The sequence below is a fragment of the Fukomys damarensis genome, unplaced genomic scaffold (assembly GCF_012274545.1).
Source record: "Fukomys damarensis isolate Sample0158 unplaced genomic scaffold, DMR_v1.0_HiC HiC_scaffold_20, whole genome shotgun sequence".
NCBI classification, from domain to species: domain Eukaryota; kingdom Metazoa; phylum Chordata; class Mammalia; order Rodentia; family Bathyergidae; genus Fukomys; species Fukomys damarensis.
This window is the reverse complement of record NW_022900932.1, coordinates 20,200,833-20,220,625: the sequence shown is the minus strand read 5'-3', so window position 1 is coordinate 20,220,625 and position 19,793 is coordinate 20,200,833. Positions and strand designations below refer to the sequence as shown.

Genomic DNA, 19,793 nt, shown 5'->3' with positions numbered 1-19,793 from the left:
AGAGAGAAAGAGAGAGGGGGGGGGAAGAGGGGGGGGGGGGGGGAGAGGGAGAGGGAGTGAGATAAATAACACTAGCTCAGCTGGGCATGGTGGTGCACATCTATAACCCTAGCACTCAGGAGGCTGAAGCAGAAGGATGGTTGCAAGTTCGAGGCCAGCCTGAACTACATAGTGAGAACCTATTTAAAAAATAGCTCATTCTGGGATGGCACTAACTACACCCCTGAAACTTTTCTAAGCACTTTACACCTCCTCCTGACCACCCCACGAGGCTAGTACCATTATTTAGCACTGTGGAAACTGAGGCATAGTGAGAGAGCTTAGTTCAACAGGGCAGGATATGGAGTTCAGTGAGGGCAATAGAGCAGAGGCCCTGGCTGGGTGGCAAGGGGCTCTGGTTCACGAGGCTGACCTCAAGAAAACAGACTTTCCTGCAACACAAAAATGCAAACTAAGATCTGGGCCTGAGGGGGAGAGCCAGCACCCTTTCCAGAAGATGAAACTCCAGGTACACTCAGAGGCTAGGCTGGCATCCTGATGAAAGAGGCAAAACTAAACAACGCCAAAGTGCCCACCCGAACCTCCCAAAAAGCAGGCCTCATCTCTGAAATGCCATTTGCTCTCCAAAGCAGGGCCCCACAGGATACAAAGAACAAACATAACAACAAATCAGTGGTCATCCCAGGATTGCACTGCGTGTCAGCCGGCATAACCAGGCATGCTTTAAACACTTATTTGTGCACAGTATTTACCGAGCTACTTGCTGGAGAAGGCTGCAGACAAAGCAAGCAGGAGATCGCTTCTCTGGACAAGCGCGTTCCCTGAAGACTGCTGCTTTCAGGTCCTTGGAGGAGCTTTCAGTGCCTGATCTCTAGGGTGGTGCTGCCCTGTCCCCTAGGTGACGACCCCTGGAAGGGAAAGGACTCAGGAGGGAAGCAATGAAGACTGCAGAAGCCCAACAGACTCCACGTCCACAGCAGTTATCCAGGGCCCAGAAAGAAGTCAGGCAGAGAAAGACAGAAATGTACATCTGGAAGGGGCAACTTCCGGGATGGGGGAAGTCATTTAATGTGAATATACCTGAGGATTCTGTTTGTTTCCTTCTCTTCCTATTTTTAAAGACTTCTGTTATGTGAGAATTTTATAAGCTCTTATGGCTTCTCACAAATACACTCACTTTGAGGAAAACAGCAGCCCTGACATCTAGCTACTTGGGGAATGTATTCCCTTGATTGCCAAAGCTGGGTCCATGGAGTCGTGTTCATGGGACTGGGGCCGGGGAGCTGATATCCACCAGGGTGAAGCTCAGAGGGGCAGTTGTGGAGCACAGTGGACAGCCTGGGGGCTGTGCCTGCTCCCACAGACACAAGCATATCCTACCGACATATGCTGCGGATGAATCCACATCTCACAGGACTTCCTAACTCCATCCTCCCTAGGAAATGGGGTGACCACAGCTGTCTGCCTCAAAGGACAAGCTGAGCCTGGGGCTCCCGGACAGTGGTCATGGAACCCAGTCAGGATGTGCTCTAACCACACAAGAAGAGACAAGGACCCACAAAGGACAATCTCCTTGGAATTCCCAGGGAGGCTTTCCTTGGACCTGTTCTTCCTTGCTGTATGAGGCCTCAAACAAGTTATGTGGTCCCAGCTCAAGGTCCTCCTTGGTACAGTGAGGACCTAAGTTCATCCAAAACCTGTATGTGAATGTCTGCAGCAGCAGCATTCATAATATCCAGGAAGTGGAAACAACCCACACGCCCATCAAAGGAAGAATGGATAAACAGATGGTACAACCCCCCCCAAAAAACAGTACATGCATACAGTGGGATATTACTCACCCATAAAAATGGATGCAATTCTAATACAGGCTACACCATGACTGAACTTGAAAACATGTTTTGAGACATGTCTTACTAAGTCAATAAATTGCCCAAGCTACATGCAAACTCGTGACCTTTCTGCCTCAGTCTCCCAGAGTGCCGATTACAGACATGTGCCATTATGCCTAGCTTGAACTTGAAAATACTGTGCCGAGTAAAGAGAGAAGAAAGTCACAAAAGGACAAAGTGTCTGATTTCATTTACATAAATGTCCAGAACAGATAAAAAATATAGTGACAGAAAGAAGAAAAGTGGTGCAGAGAAAGGGAGAAACAGGGAAATGGGGCATGACTGCCTGTGGGTTAGGGGTTTCTCTTGGGGATGATGAAAATGTTCTCAAGTTAGATGGTGATGATGGTACACAGTATACTAAAACCCACTGAATTATACACTTTAAATGTGAATTCTTACAGGGAGTCTAACTTGAGACAGTGTGGACAAGACGATCCAACTGAGAGGATTGTTCTGAGCAGGAGGCGAAATGTCCACCCAGTGCCTGGCACAGACAGCCTGCGTCAGGAAGCCGGAGATACTGCCATAAGGGTACAAAGATTCATTACCCTGTCCCACTGATACACTGAAGCTGTACTGTCTCACCTACAAATCCATCCCAGAGATGTGTGTCAGCCCCACCCTCCCCTGAAGAGGAAGAGGACACACAGCAGTGCACACCTATAGTCTCATGACAAGGGGACAACTGTGTTCACTAACACGGGACCTGAATTTTTTTTTCTTGTACTACTAGGAATTGAACCGAGGGCCTTCACACTAAGCTATGTCCCTAAGTCTTTCATTTTATTTTTTATGTCACTAAGTTGCCCGTGTTGGGCTTGAACCTTTGTGATTCTTCTGCCTCAGCCTCCCAGAGTGCTGAGATTACAGGTGTGTGTCACTATACCCAGCCGGGACCTGGATCTTTGTTAAAAAAAAAACAAAAACAAAAAATGAAACTCCCTGCTCCTTCCTGGCAAGCCAGTCAACCACATTCAGAAAAATAAAGTCAGTATTTAATGAAAAACAAAAGTAAACTGCACACACAGATTACAATCAAATGATGCATCAATTTGATAGTAAGTTATTTTCATTTAATCGCTGACTCATCGTACACATGAAAGAGAATCAAAACAGCAGCCACATGACGACAACAGTTCAGCCACTGCTCTGAGGGGGGGCCTCAGCTGGTCTGAACTGAAGCCACATGGCAAGTCGGGCCTGGGGTCTTCTAAAAGATCAAGAGCAGGCAATAGTGACTTTATATCACCCTGTGGAGTCCTGACATCCACCTCCCAGGGAGGGGGATTATTAGACCCTGTATGCAGATAGGAAGTTAAGGCCCAGATCGGTTAAGACACTGCTCAAAGTTGCACAGTAAGAAAAGGGTAGGGCAGGGTCCTCCTGAGGACCCTGCCCTACAGAGCGGGGACCAGGATTCTGACCTGCAGCTGCCCTTCACTCATCCAGTGATCCTGGACAGGTCACTGTTGGAGCCCCAAGCTCCTTCTCTACGAAATGCTCAGTACCCCCAGCGAGGGTAATTGCCCCCACCCTTGAGTCCCCAGTTGCATTTTTGCTAGCTGTATCATGGATCCTGTTCTGTTGTATCTTTTTTACCCCCTAAATAAACACACGAGCTATTAATATGCTTGTCTTACTCTTCCTGCCAGGGCAGAGAGCTCCTTGAAAGCAGGAATGGGTCCCACCAAGATGGTAGCATGTTAAAGACAGCATGAGCGAGGCCTAGTGATGCATACCTATAATCCCAGCTACTTGGAGGCTGAGAAAGGAGGGCAACTTAGCAAGACCCTGTCCCAAAATAAAATTTAAAAGGGCTGGGGAGGTAGCTCAGAGGTAGAACACTTGCCTAGCATGTGTGTGGCCCTGGGTTCAATCTCCAGAACCACAGGAATGTTTAAAAAAAAACACACAAGAAACCAACAGGCTCAATCCCAAATTCCAGCACCATACTGGCTGACTGTGATAACGGGGCCAGTTCATGAAGCCCATGCAGCCTCAGTTTTCCCCTTTTTTCTAGTACTGGGGATTGAACCCAGGGCCTTCCCATTGAGCTAGGGGATGGGTGGCCAAAGAGGCCAGTCTGAGGAGAGGATAAGGTTGGAAGAAGTACACGTAGCTGAAACAAGAATAAAAAGGCCCAGGACATGCACAGATCTGGAGAAAGGCAGAAACAATGGTGAATACAATAACCTAATGGGACACCTGCCCAGGCTCTTAATTAGCTCCCTCTTCACTCCCATCCAACCCTCTGCAAGGAGGGAAGCAGACGGACCCAGCATATAGTGAACACATGTTTGCAGAAAAGAACTTGATGGAATATGAAACCATGGGGATAACTACAGTGTGACAAAAATATGCATCTTAGCAAAACACAGTCCACCAAGATGGGGCAGATGCCAATTCAAAGGACTTAAATTGCCCCTTATGTTGAAGCACAATAACCCTTTTAACAACTGTCCTCAGAAGCAATCACAATTTCCTAACAATTTCCTAACCCTGAAGGGAAGGAGAGATTACTGTTGCATAGGTGTTGTCACCTAGCAGCTCAGGGTCCACTTGGGCTGATTCCAGAATGACTGGCTTTGCCAGTTCCCTCTCCTCCCTGCTTCATCGGCCAGAGCTGTGTTTACATTTCTGGAAGTATCTGGTTTCAATAAACTCCTCAGCCTTTCAAATTGCCTCCCCAAAGCTAGTGCTTTTATATTTGAGCAATGCAAGCTTTGGATGCCACAAAATTATCTATTCAGTTATCTCCCTGGGTCTGGGATGGAACATCTTTATTCTTCTGCCAACATACACTTTTTAGAGCTGCATAATTATCCAGGCAGTTTCAAAGAATATCTTTTCCTCCAAAAATGCCACTCTGACCAGTGGCACTGTAGGCAGGCAGGCACTCTAGGCCTCGATACCAGGGCAAGGGCCCCATGCAGAAATCTGCAATCACAGCTAGCGTGACACCCATCCAGTCCCCTGTTGTGAGATTCTTCACACGTCCACCCACCCCAATGGCCCAGCCTTCCTTATTTTTGTTAAGATGTGACTAGGTTCCAAACTGCACAGCTAGCCACCCCTTCTGCCCTCCTATGTCCCCACCCACCCACTCACCCCGGCCCCTGTCCTATATCTGCAGCAATCTTCCCAGATGTGGACTCACATCCCTCTCCTGCTCAGAAGTCCCCTGGATCCCCTCACCACCAGATGGAGGACGGTGGAGGCAGCTCACACTCTCACTTCGTTTCCTGCATTCAGAGGCTGTGTGTGACCCTAACACCTGAGGATTCGAGTTTCCATACAACACGAATCTGTCACCTATAAACTTTGCCCGGCTCCCAACCATCCAAGCACAGGGTCTTCACAGGGGTGAGGTGGACTATTTCCTCAAGGGCCCAGGTTCAAGTCCCTTCCCCATCCCCTCGGGCAGGTGCGACCTTGGAATGTTCCTTAGCCACTTGATGCCTCAGTTTCCTCATCTGTAAAGCGCCTGGGGAAGCTGAGTGACAATGAGAGCATGAGGTTGCTGTGAGGATGGAATGAGACATGTGTCAGCCATTGGGGCAGCCTGGCTCACCGCAAAACCTCAGGGCTGGAGATCCATATTTTACAGACAAGAACCTGGCCAAGTAACTGGAAGGAGTTATCGTGAGGTCCTGAACCTCTGCTTCCTTCCGAGCCAGAAACAAGGCTCCTACTTCCTGCTAGCTCACCAAACTCCACCAGCCAGACTCCTGCCCCTGCAGAGATGGGTACCACCAGCAGGCACCAGCCCAGCCCCTGCCAGATGTGGCCTCCGACAGCAGTGATCCTGCACTTGGCGCTGCCTAGAGGCAAATCTAGAGGTCACAGTGGGAGCAGGCTGGGGAGGGGGTACTACGCTGCTGTGAACTGAACATCCATGTTCCACCAAATTCATACACTGAAACCTATTTCTGAATAGAATGGCATCTGGAGGTGGGGCCTTCAGGAGGTGACTGGGTCATGAGGTGGAGCTCTTGTACAGGGAGTTAGTGCCCTTGCAAAAGAGACCTCAGAGACTCTGCTCCCTTCTACCATAGGAGGACTCAGCAATGTTCTGCTATGGCAGCCTGGAAGGACTCAGAATTAGCATCCAGGAGTAGGGGCTGCTGAAGTACAGGGCATCCCCAGCACAAAGAACAACCCAGACCCAAAGCAACAGAGCCCCGACTGAGCAATGCCCACCCACAAATACAATGCCTTCCCTTTGGTAAATCCTGAGCCCTGAAGGGAGAGACAGTCCCCAAGACTTGCAGGAGGAAGAAACAGAATGGGCATCTCGGCCTCCGAAGACCCCTAACACAGAGGGACCCCATCTAGGGGTCACATTCTCGGCAGAAAGCTTCTAGTCACCCCTCACATTCTACCATGTGGAGCAAAGTTGGGAGAGGGCAGTCTCCTTGTCAGGGAACTTGGGGTTCCCCAGGAGAGCAGCAGGGGGCCCTAGGGGGTGTCTCTGTGCCCCATCCTGCCTGGCTAACCAGGGCCCACTGCCCCAGGAGAGACAGACTCCCTCCCCGTGCCTTCAGAGCTGGGCTGTTTAAGGCTGGCCCCGAGGACTGCCCAGGCCTGGAGACACACAGCACTGACCTCCCCTCGTGCCACAGGCCAACACACCACCCATCAGGCCAGAAAAGCTGTTCCTGCCATGTTCCCTTCCTCAGTGAGACTCTGTGTGTGTGTGTGTGTGTGTGTGTGTGTGTGTGTGTGACAGAGAGAGAGAGAGAGAGACAGAGAGAGAGAGAGAGAGGGATCTGCTTTCCTCTCTGCCTACATTCAGTCCTCAGGCAGGGCATACACAATAGATACCCAATTTTTGTTTGTTGAGAAAGGAGTCAGTGGCAATTTCTTGAACTGTTATGGAAGGAATTGGCAAGTGACACACAGAGAGGCAGCATAATGGAAGTGAAATAAAAAAGTTTACTCCATCAATGGGGATCGATGGCACCTAATGGCAGTGCCCTGATCCACTCCCCCCTTGGGTTACAACTCCTTCTTTTATAGGGTTCTACAGCCTTGATCTTATTCAGTTACACTGCATTTTCACAGCTCACATTGCTGATACCCAAAACATGGTGGCAGGGCAGTTGAATTTCAACCCAGATGCAGTTCTTTGTCAGGGAAAGTTGCCTTTAAGATTTATTCAGTTTCCTACTCTAGCCAAGGGGAAGGGAGTTTGTTTAGTCAACAAAGCTAACAATGGTTCTTTTCACTTACAAAACTTTTGGGGGAGACTACATGCCTCGGTACCGGTTAATTCTGAGCTAAGCAGAGTGAGGGGCAGAAGTTATTGTGACATTTCCTAAGTTTTCCTAAGTTTTTGCTATTAAAGTTTTCCCTATCAGAGCCAAAATAGGAGAAGGTTTGATTCATTGAGTATATATTCAGTGCTTCCCGAATACTGCATTACCTGAGTACTCCTGTTCAAAAGAGCAGTTACCACACACCTGTAATCCCAGAACTTTAGGAGGTTGGGGCAGGAGGATTATAAATTTGATCCCAGCCTGAGCAATTTAGTAACTTAGTGAGACCCTTTCTCAAAAAAAAAAAAAAAAAAGAGGCTGCAAGTTCAGGTACCTGCAGGGGGCAGACTGCAGTGTAAACACAGGCAATGAGTTGGACAGGAGTAGGTGCCCTTGTCAGGTCCTGGCACTCACACCCTGCAGCACCAGCCTGGTCAGGGCATGGGCTGGTGACAGGGTGCCATCTGCTGGTAAGGATAGGTCAGAAGCACTTGCACTGAGCTGGTGGGGGGGTGTCCCTTCTTTCCCCAGCCCAGGTCTCCCAACCTCATCTCTCTCCCACCCCCCCACATTCATACACACCCAGAAGTTTGCCAAAGCACAAAACAAGCTAGTGATTCTCAAATTCTAAGCAGGAAAGAATAATACAAGGTTCACAGCCAGGCATGGTGACGCAAGCCTATAACCCCAGCAACTCAGGAGGCTAAGGCAAAAGTGTTGAAAGTTTGAACCCAGCCTCAGCCATCTACCAAGACTTTCTCAATAATATCCTGTCTCCCTGTCTAAAAAGGACTGGGAGACAGCTCGGTGGTAGAGCAACCCTGAGTTTGATTCCCCAGTATCACAAAAGGAAGAGGAGGAGGAAGAAAAGGAAGAAGCGGGGAGAAGAAAGACAATACAAAGTTCATGTTAAAATACAGATCACCTGGCCCTCCCAGAGTCTACTTTTAAAATTTTAGAATGAGACTCATGAATATGCATGTTTAACCAATACTCAGATGATTTTGACAAGAGGAAATCTCTGTGACTTTGGGTTAGGCAAAGCTTTCTTAGACACATTTATAAAAGAAAAAAATGATAAACTGGACTTTATCAAAATTAAAAGTGTGCCTCCTCGAAAGACACTAAAAGGATGAAAGATGCAGTAGAGACTGGAAACTGTCTTACAAAACAAATTTGACAAAGAACTCGCATCTATAGTCTACAAGGAATCTTCAAAACTCACCAAGAGGGCTGGGGACACAGCTCGGTGGTAGAGCAGTTGCCTAGCAACATGGCGCTCCGCTTTCAACCTTCAGTTCAAAAAAAATTAATGAAAACCCATTTCTTTTTTATGGGGCAAAAGATTTGAATAGACATTTTATCAAAGATGGATGGATGGCAGAGAACCACATGAAAAGATGTTCAACACCCCCTGTCATCAAAGAATGGCAAAATTAAACCATAATAACATGCCATTACACATCTAAAAGAGCATATGAAATTAAAAACATAATGCGTACAATGGTGCACACCTATAATCCCAGCTATGCAGGAGGCTGAGGCAAGACTGCAAGTTTGACACCAGCCTGGGCAATTTAGTGATACCCTGCCTCAAAATAAAAAAATGAAAAAAATGAACAGGATATATATAGCTCAGTGGTAGATGCCCAGGATTCTTTTTTGGGGGGTACCGGGGATTTAACTCGGGTCCTTGTGCTTGTGAGGCAGGCAGCAGAACCACTGAGCTAATTGTCCCTAGATGCCTAGGATTCAATCCCCAGTACCAGGAATGAGGAAAATCCCGTATATGAACAATTATGGGCTTTTTTTATGATGTAAAAAATATGGAGTTATCCAAATGGATAATGAATGATAAACAGATGAATGGATAAACAGATCATGGTAAATGTATATGATTTAATACTACTCTGCAAAGAAAGGAAGGAGCTACTGCTTCATACAAACCATGGCTGAATCTCCAACACGGTATGCTAAAGTAGAAGAAGCAGGGCTCAAAAGGTTATACACTGCATGACTCCATATGGCTTGGACCTAGAACGCCATATGATCAGAGGCAGGGCTTTTGGAACATGATTGGAAGCCGTGATCAAACACTCATCAGTGGATTCATCCACTAATGAACTCAGCAGCTGAGTGTGCTGTTAGGAGGTGGGGCCTGTTCAGGGGGGTCCCTGGGGTGTGACCTGGAAGGATACACCTTCCTCCCGGCTCCTCCCTTTGCTCTCTGCTTCCTGCCCACCAGGACATGAGCAGCTCTCCTCTATCAAATCCTTCCATGTCCCTCCTGCCTTGGAATCAGCCAATTATGTATGGACTGAATCCTCTAAAAACCATAGCCCAAATAAACCTTGTTGGGGCACGAGAGGACGGCCGGCTGAAGCGCTGACCCTGAGTCCCGGAATGCTGGTTCTCACCGGGGTCCAGGTGTCCCACAGGTGATGTGCTGGAGCCAAGTCCCTTGACCTACAAACAACTCCCTAATCTCTTCTTTAGTCCTATTTCTGGTTTACACTCCCTTTTAGTCATAAACAGATGTTGTTTTATCTAGATGTTATGTCTTTAGTTTAAACAATGTGTATCTGCTCATGACTGCTGTTAATCACTGCTCGTAACTACTGTTAATCATCAAACCACTGAGATCATGCTTGTCTGTGTGGCCTTGAAACTAGTATATAACATCCTATGTCAGAAATAAACTTTGCCATTAGCCATCAGCTTTTGGTCATTCATTGTGTCCGCAGTCATCTCCCCAAGTCCCCTCCTCTAGAAGGAGACCTCAACAAAACCTCTCCTCCTTTCAGTAGTGGGTGCTGGGTATTTTGTCCCAACAACAAGAAAGTAACTACAAAATTCCATTTGTTTGTTATCCTGGAACAGGCCAAACCGCAGGGATGGGAAACAGATCACTGGTTTTCAGGTATTGAGCAGCAGGGGAGGGTTTGGCTACAAAGGAGCATGAGAAAAAATTTCTAAAACAACAGAAAAGTTCTGAATTGTGTGGTAATGCTTATACCATCATAAGAATTTGTCAAAACTCACAGAACTGCAGATGAACAAAAGGATATTTTATTCATGTAAATGGTACTTTGATAAAATATATAGTTACCTCTTGGTATCCATGGAGGACCGGTTACAGGATTCCCCACAGATTCTAAAATCCTGGGATGCTCACATAATGTAGTCAATGCACACAATCCACACACATCCTCTTGTGCACTTTAAATCATCTCTGAATTACTTATAACACCTAATACAGTGTAAATGCTATGAAAATTGTTGTCACACTGTATTATTCAGGTCCGCAACCCCATTAGGCATACAGCCAGGCAGCAGGAAAGAAAATCAGCAGCACCTCATCCGTATTTATAGCCACTTTCCACCACTCACATTAGCAGAGAGCTTTGACTGCACAGGGAACATAACAAACCAATTGCAGGCAGACTCTTATCAAAACCCTGTCAGTGAGCGGCAAGTGACAATTAAGCTGCATCTGGCAATAGGCTATCCAGTGGCAAGTGAGCTGATGTACTTCAAAATTGTTCAGCTGCATCTGGTGGCAGGCGTTAAGTCAGAAATCAACACTTATTTTGGTCTGCATGTGACCCACCCATTATTTTAGTCACCACTTCCGCCCACACCACACTTTCTTTCCCTCACCACACTTGTCCCAGTCACAGTTTCAGAAGCCCACAAGCTAACCCTAGCTAAAATGAGTCCAGAACAAACATCACTGGAGAGCTCCTTTGTAAAGGGGATGGGACCCAAGGATGAGACAGCAGAGGACTAAAATTGAAAAAACAAAAGAAAGCTGCATTTATAAGAAAATACCAAGAGTTCTATTTAAATTATGGGCTTATTGCAACAGGTGATTCACATTCACTAAGCTCCCTCTGTATAATATACAGTGACTGGTTATCCAACAAAGTCTTGAAACCTCCAAAACTGTTTCACCACATGAACACCAAGCAAGCTGCTTTAAAAGATAAGACTTTGGAGGTTTTCAAAATAAATAAACATGAACCTGAAGAACAGAAGCATTATGGGGCTGGGGATTTAGCTCAGTGGTTAAACGCAAGGTCCCAAGTTCAATCCCCCATACCAAAAAATAAAAGAGGAAACAAGCAATGATGAAGGGCACTGTTTGGTCAACCACATCTGCATGGAGGGCAGAGAGATTCTATTTTCAAAGCTCTCAAGTAGTCTGCAAATATGCATTGTAGCCAAAAAGCTCTTTAATCCTGGTATTGGTTACCCCAGAATCACCTTTCAGGAAATACTGCAGGAGTGGGGGAACTGACCAAGGGTAAGACTGACTAGGAGAAATCCCCATAGACTGCTGCCCAGGGCCACTCTAACAATGCTGCTGATACTAGGTGCAAAGGTGAACTTAGCCTCTGGTTCTTTTCCTCTTATCAAGGACTAGGGCAGGCTGGAAGTGGTTCCCAGAAGGTGTGAGAGGGGAGGCAAGTATAGGAGGCAGGAGGGAGTTTGAGCTCTTATTTTATCTCTTCATCTTCTATCCCACAGAGGGTACAGCAGAATGGATGAACTGTGACTCCACCCCTAAACAGCTGGATGACCAGCAAGCCACCTGCACACTCTGCCCAGCTCCAGCATCTGTACAGCAGAGGAAAACTGCCACTTACACACAGGGGAGACAGGATGAACACCTTCATGTGCATGTGGTGGTACACACCTGTAATCCCAGCTACTCAGGAGGCTGAGGACTGCAAGTTTGAAGCTAACCTGGGCAACTTAGTGAGACCCTCTCTCAAAACAAAAAATGAAAGTTGTGAAAAAAAAATAAAATTAACATAACATAAATGAATAAAGTTACTCATATTTTATATGGTAAAAATAAAAAGGGCTGGGGCTGTAGCTCAGTTGTGAAACAGCCTGGGTTCCATCCCCAGTACCACACACACACACACACACAAATTGTGTTTTAGTTTCTCCAACTTTTGTGTATCATCATCTCTGTCATAAGGCTATGATGTTAATTAAATGACAAGGCATTTGCAATGATGCCTGGCATTTAATAAGAGCAAGTCTGGAGCCAAAAGTCAAGAGAAAGTGAAAGACAGAATGATAGGTGACTGCTAATGCTCTGCTTACCTGGGCTGGTAGGGGAGTGTGGGTTACCTGAGGGCACAGAGGGAGTGGAGAGTGGTGGTGCACACCTATAATCTCAGCACTCTGGGAGCCTGAGGCAGGAGGATCTTAAATTCAAACCCAGTTCAGACAACTTGGAGAGACCTTATCTCAAAAACTAAAATAGGGCTGGGGATGTAGCTCAGTACAAAGGCCCTGGGTTCACTCCTTAGTACTGGGTGGGTAGGGATGATCAAGAACACAATCCTAGGCTTGCTTGAGGCGGGAAGCTGAAGCCAAGACTGCAGAAAGCTGGGACTGTGGACTACTTTCTGCAACAGTGGTTAGAAAGCTTTTTGACTTTGCCTATGTACCAAATTTAAAACAACAAAAATCTCCCCCTGGCTTCTGAAATCACTCCGGGTTTAAGTAGTTACTTCCCTGAAGATCCAGAAACCCCAAGGCTGAGAAATGAATAGAAGCATCCTTCTAGGGTTGGTCTTGTGTGACAGAGCAAGTGAGACCCTCAGACAACACAGCCCCTCAACCCTGGATCACAGATCCACAATCATAGAAGGTCCACCCAGAGAACCTGCCATGAGCAGGAGTCACGGGACAACGGACTTACACACAGGAAACAGACTGCCACGGAGAATGCAACAGATCAAGAGCAAGTACAGTCAAACGATTAGATATATAAAAGGCAACATGGAAAATATAAGAAAGAGGGCCAGGGATTTAGCTCAGTGGTTCTACCACCTGCCTCACAAGCACATGGTCCCAAGTTCAATCCCCGGTACCAAAAAAAAACCCCAAAAAACCCAACAACTACAAAAGAAAATATAAGAAAGAAAGAAAGAAGATATTCTTCAAAATGAGATTCTTTTTTTTAACTAAGAAGCAAAAGATCTATTTAATCTGAAGACAATTCTGAGTATGTTAATCAGACGTATCTATCTATCCATTTGTTTAAGATAGGATTTCACTGCATTGCCCAACCTGGTCTCCAACTCCTGAGCTCAAGCAATCCTCCTGCCTCAGCCTCCCAAGTAGCTGGAACTACAGGTATGTACCATTATACCCCGCTCATATCAGACTTTGAAAAGAACCAAACAGAGAACTTTTGAAAATAAAAATATAGTGCTAAAATTAATAATTCAATGGATGTCTCAACAGATTATACCCAAAGAAGCAAACAATGAAACAGAAGGTAGTTCTGATGAAATCTCTCAGATGTGGCACAGAGAGAGAGTGTGCAAGCAGAGATACCAAAGAAGGAAAGAGAACAGCACAGGAGGGCCCAGGAGGGATTCTAGAAAAATGAGACTTCAGAGATAGGCAAGAGTAACATTCCAAGAGCCAATGGCTGGGAAATTTCTAGAAATAAACACACAGGAGTCCTCAGAGCCAGGAAGTACAAAAGAGTGTGGGAAGGATTAAAAGGCACCAAATGTAGGGCCAGGGATTTAGCTCAGTGGTTCTGCTTCCTGCCTCACAAGTGCAAGGACCTGGGTTCAATCCCTGGTACCAAAAAAAAAAAACAAAAAACAAAAAAATGTACCGAATGTACCAGCAACGTGGGCTGGTCCCCTGCCACCTTGTCAGTGCCTCCCTGCAGCCACTGGCCTCCTCGCTCCCAAGCCTTCCCAGGGGAGCTCCCACTCTGTAGGAACTTGGCTGTGGCTTTGGGTAGCCCATCTCACAGACATTTTATTTGCATCTTCTATAGTAGCAGGTGGTCCTTTCCTAAAACCTATCCTTGTCTAGTTTTCTGAGTAATATGTTCATCACAGAACATTTAGAAAATGCAGAATAGTATTTTCTAATTCCCATTTGCATTGTTTTATTTCCCCCCGTTTTTCCCTTCTACCAATATACGCATATTGAATGTAATTGGTATCTCACTGTATTCCAGATTGGGAACATATGAGAATATGCTGGTGTTTATTCAACCTTACAGTGAAATGTTATGCACCACTGTTAACAGCTACATAAATGACATTGTACAGCTTGACAAATGCATTTAAGTCATTTCCTAGGGCCGGATGTTTAGGCTATTGCTGACTGCTTACTATTTTACAGGAGAATCATACTGAGTAACGCTGCCTATCTTTCAAGGCCCAGTTCGAGTCCCACTGCCTTCAAAAAGTTTTCTCAAGCCGGGCGCGGTGGCACAGGCCTGTAATCCCAGCCGTCAGGGAAGCAGAGGCAGGAGGATCGCTGTGAGTTCGAGACCAGCCTGGGCTACACAGTGAGCTCCAGGTCAGTCTCAACTACATAGTGAGACCCTGTCTCAAAAAAAAAAAAGTTTTCTCAGCCTATTTTAACATCCAGCAACATTTCCCTCCTCAGAACTATGACAACCTGTGGTCTTTCTAACAGAGCTTAGCACACAGCCGTGTGTCGCTTCCTGCTCTTTGTCTCATGGGTGTTCTGTCTCAGGACCAGAACTCTCCTAGGAGCACATATCCCTGGGAGCTCCCCACGACCTTGCACACAGCAGGCACTTAATATGTGCTGACTTCCTAGAGCCCAGATCCCTTAGACTGTATGAGCCTAATCAGCTTTACTTTCCAAAGCCAGGGCTGTAGGAGCCCACAGTGGCCTGGTCTGATATTTTGCTTCTTTTCTGGTCACTGTGAAAAGGTCCCCTACTGTCCAACCCTAACTTTATTTTTTATTTTTTGGCACCAGGGATCGAACTCGGGTCTTTGTGCTTGTGAGGTAGGTGGCAGAACCCCAACCCCAACTTTAAAGGCTCAGTCTCTTTCCCACAAAATCCTTGAACTTCAGCCAGGACCACTGTGACTACAGGCTGTCCCAAGGCAAAGAACTTCGTGGCACCCATGACTAGTGATCACGCCCCACCCCCTCCATGCCAGGTCTGCACGGCAGGGTGAGGCCAGACAGCTGGGTCTCCACGCCCAGGCTCTGCAGTGATCCAGAAGGGCAGCTGAGGCCTGGCATGACTTCCTCAGTGGGCACAGACCAAGGAAAGCACAGAGGAGCTAGTGCAAGAAGCCCCATCCTGGCAACCCCACAGCTTCCACCAAGAAGGTTGCCCTTACTTCCCTTCCCAGAAATGCCCACCTGGCTCATGGGGGCATAAGTCCGTAATCTCTGGTTCACAGAGGCTCAAGTCCAGACTCCCCAACATGGCCTTCCAGACTGCCCACCTGCCGGCCCTCACCACCTCCCCATGCTGCAGTGACAATTGGGCAGGAGCCTCTCCTCAGCTCAAGGGTGTCCCCTCTGCTGCCTCCTCCCCGGTGAGCTCCCTACCCCACTCCTCTGCTGCTCCTCTGCCCTTACTCCTTCTGGATGAAAGGAAACCATGTATTTCCTTTCACCCTGTGACATCTTAGGAAGAGTAGGTGATGCACCATGCATATCTGTCACTTTATACTGAACTTCCAGTGAAGCCACTGTGTGGCAGGCCCAGCAGAGGCCTGGCTGGCCCACAACTGGAGGGGGTAGGTTTCAGCCATGGAGGATTTGGGCCCCACCTCCAGCTTTTGGGGATGAGAAAAAATAGAAAATAATAGCTGTTGACAGAGCTCCCTGCAGGCTGTGCACCTTAGTCATTACAATTACTCCTAACCACTCTGACGATCCAAGATGCAATTACTGTCCTCATCTGTAGATGGTCAGGTACTTAGGTACCAGGCTAGGAGGTGGCAGAGTGGAGACTCACATCCAGGGCCCTATGACCCAAAGCTGGCCTGTCAACCACAGCATTAGTATGGCAGAGAGCCCTGGACACTGAGGTAAACACAGCCATATTTGTGACCAGTGCAGGAATCCAGAATCTTTTACTGAGGGCCACAGCCAACAGCTCACCAGCCTGAGGATCGCCGAGACGCCCTCCAAAACCAGCAGCGGTCTTCAAGTCCATTCGCCGGCAGAGGAGACGCCTTTCTCGCTTTGGTTAAGTGTAGCTGACACCTCCGTATGCTAAGACGTGGCACCTGACGCTACCCTGGGCTCTGGAGTGAGGCAGGGAGGAAGGGGCAAAAGATGACAGAGTCCTTGTCCTCTGGGGACAGTGAGTGGGCCCTACAGAGGAGGAAGGGAGCAAGAGGTGAATGGGACAGGGCTGAGGGCTTCTTGGAAGAGGTGGTGACTGAGCCTATCCTGAAGACTAAGTGTCTCGGCTTCCTGAGCCACTAGCCCCTGACTCAGGAGTCTGTAGTCTAGATGCAGCTGATGAGTGGCTGCTCACAGAAATGCTCTACCTTCCCAGCCTCAGGGCCTCTGCTCCAGCAGTAACTATCACCTAAACACTCCTCTGTCAGACACACACAAACCCCTAACTGCCTAAGAGATTCCTCTCTATGTGCCACCGGCCAACTGTCCATCTCTCCATCAACCCCAAGGGAGCCTGTGCTCTTGTCCTCTGGGTCCCCATGACACATCTGTGGCTCTCAGTTGGTGCTTACGTCCCAGGGATGAGACACACACACGTGCATCACCTTTGCACACAGGCACACGCGGGGAGCTGCACTGTCTCCCCTGCCGCCCTTCCACAGGCAGCTATTACACTCAACCAAGCAGGGAGCTTTGCTTATGCTTAGAGTCTCCACATAACCACCGAGCTAAAACATTATGACTGATTCAAAGCAGAAGACATACACGACACAATTCAGAGAAACAGTACAACATAAAGGGGCTTCTCGGCTGGGTGAACCCCAAAACCCACTCTGCCTTTACCCTTCCATCCCCTGAAGGCTGAGGCCGGCCACACCTAGCAGGTTCTATTCATCACAGGGCAATTGTGACAATTCAACAAGATGATAATTAGGAAGTACCGACGTGGCCAGGGAAAGCCTGGCACTGCAGTTGGTCCAACAGCACACACACCCTGTCATCGCTGTTCAAGGGCAGGCAGACAGGCTCCGTCACGCTAGGGCCCAGAATACAAAAACTACACAGTAGCCACCATTGCAATAAAAGTCGCATTGAAATACTTGTCCTCATCGCAAGGGCACACACTGATGTTGTTTCTTCTATCTCTTTCTTTTTTGGGGGGGCGGGTACCGGAGATCGAACTCGGGACCTTACGCTTGCAAGGCAAGTCTTCCATCTCTTTCTATATCATTTCAGAACCAACCGAAAGCCACCAAGGGAGCAGCCAGAAAAGGACTGCCCGCACTCACCCAGCGTGTCGGAGCCGCTCTCCACTGTCTCATTGACCTTCCTCGCAACTCTGGCCACCGCCTCACCCATCTTCTTCAGCATGCAGACTCAGGTGTCTTACTGCCAGCCCGTGGGCTGGTCTGCTCTTCACAAAGGGGCCTTTGCCTAGGGAAAAACACAGGGCCATCAAGCACTCACCTGCCAGCTGGAGTCCACCCCCAGCATCCTCCTCTCCAGACACCCAGGCTGCCAGGGACCCACAGGGAGGGATCCAAAGAACCCACCCACTCACCTCCTCTCTGGGGACCCAGTGCCCAGGCTGCATCCAACTTGGCCTTTGCATGGCTGATCTGCCTGTCGAAGGGCGAGGGCAGCTGGACACTACTGCTCTTCTGGGAGGATCAACATGTATGACCTCACTAGACTCAGGGCCCCTGCTTTGAACCAGTGGCCAGGCAGGTGTGAGGGTTCAGGTGTGTGCTGGCCTATGACTCAACAGGCGGGGTGCTGGGGAAAAGGTGAGGCACAGCCAACTGCAGGAAAAGGCACCTGTCCCTCATCCCATTGCCTCTGAGCCTAACCATAAAACTCCTCCAGCTCCCCTGTTCTCCCCACCTGGATCTGCCAGGTTCCTCTTGCATGGCAGGAAGTAGGGATACCCAGGCAACCTGGAGCCCACAGTCTAGCATGTGGGAAGTCTCAGGAATTCCCTTCCCATGTGCCAAGAGGGAGGGGTGGTTACCCTGTTGGCCTGCAGACCTGATTCCCAGCCTGATGCTGGGCAATCAGTAAGAAATGGGGGGAGGGGCTGGAAAGGAGAGAAGGAAACTGAATCACTAGGGAGAAAAGGCTTAGAGAAGAGTGAGGAAGACAAAATCCTAAGGTGTTAGAATTACAAGGTAGTAAGACATAAAGACACAGAAACGTCCCCAACTCCATTTATTACAGGGAAGGAAACCAAGGCATAGGGTGGCTAAGTAACCTGGCCAAGATTAAAGTGGGTAAGGGAATTGGAAGTGAGTTCAGACCAGCTGCATATCCACTGTTCACTGGTTTACAGAAGTCACCCATACCACCAGCAGCAGCACCCCTCAGAGAGAGAAAAGAATTGACCCAAGCCCCGCTTTGCAGATAGCTCAAGGAGCTCATTAACCTGGCTCTGAGGGCTGAAGGCAGAACAGGAAGGCAGCGAGGAAGGACGTGACACAGAGCTCAGGGCAGTGGGATAAGTAGGGCAGGCAACTGCAGTCAGTGATGCACCATATGTGTGTGTGTTGCCAAGGAGGTGGCCCTGCAGACCACGCTGCTGTAGGAAGAGACTGAATCTGGAGACAGGCCCATTGGCCAACTCTCCATTAACAGCTGAGAAGCCTGGACAGAGTTTGCTAACTACTCTGAGGCCAGTTCCTTGATGTGAGTAAGAGATCTAGCGACACCTCTCTGAGTTCATATGACTGATCAAAATACGCAGACCCACCTAGCTTGGAGTCCAGGACACATAAATACTCAACAGATGCCACCAAGAGAACACAGCAGCACATGTGCAGTGATGCCAGCAGCTAAGCCCAGTCTGTCCCTGTGTGACTCCGAACAAACAACTCAGTGGACTCATCCTTAAGGAATGAATAGAATTCCCATCTCTCCACCTGCAGAAACTCTTCCCTGACTGCCCCAGATTGGTGTTCTCTCCTCCCTCCAAGGTCCAGAAGCATTCAGTGACTTAGCATAAGTCACTTGGGCTGTTTATGAGCCTTAATGCACGTCTCCCCAGGAGCCTATGGGCAGTTCTATCCTGGGCATCTCCCTGCCCTCTACCTCACCCCAGACGTGATGCTTAGCATCCCCCGGGGTGATGATGATAAACAGACATCACTGAGGTTTCAAAGCTGAGCACGGGTCAAATGCCTTACAACCGATCCAAGACACAGTCTAAGTAGGGAAGGGTCATCAATTCAAATGCCTTCAAAGGACAAATGTACAAACTGCATAAGATGGGACAGGGGAGGACAGCAGGGAACAGGAGAAACAGTGGCGAACTGAGACCAACAAATTCAGGTCTCCTAAGACCAAGTCACTTCAGTGTTGCTGTAATCTTGGTAACTGATCCGACCCCTTTATGAATGAGGAAACTGAGGGCCGAAGAGGAGAGGCGAAGTGGCCAGATGGAAACAAAGAACCCAGGTCTCCTAATTCGTAGCCTAGGACTCTTCCTACCACACCAAACCCCTCCATACCTGTCACCTCCAGTTTTTATCATCAATAATCAAAAGCATTTATTTGGCATCTACTGAGATAGGGGATAAGAATGAAGGAAACATAGGGCTGGGGATTTAGCTCAGTGGTTCCGCCACCTGCCTCACAAGCACAAGGTCCTGAGTTCAATCCCTGGTACAAAAAAAAAAAAAAAAAA

The 19,793-nt window shown here is 48.1% G+C and overlaps 1 protein-coding gene across 1 annotated transcript in view; it reads right to left on the bottom strand.

The window, feature by feature from the left end:
* Lrrc20 (leucine rich repeat containing 20) overlaps window positions 1–19,738 on the bottom strand; it is a 73,654-nt gene extending 53,916 nt beyond the window's left edge. The window contains exons 1-2 of the mRNA XM_010606089.3: window positions 17,676–19,738; window positions 17,404–17,548 (exon numbers count right to left, since the gene is read on the bottom strand). Of these exons, the coding sequence (XP_010604391.1) occupies window positions 17,404–17,485 (82 nt within the window). The 5' untranslated portion in view covers window positions 17,486–17,548; window positions 17,676–19,738. The remainder of the gene's footprint in view (window positions 1–17,403; window positions 17,549–17,675) is intronic.
* Between the last annotated feature and the right edge of the window lie 55 nt (window positions 19,739–19,793).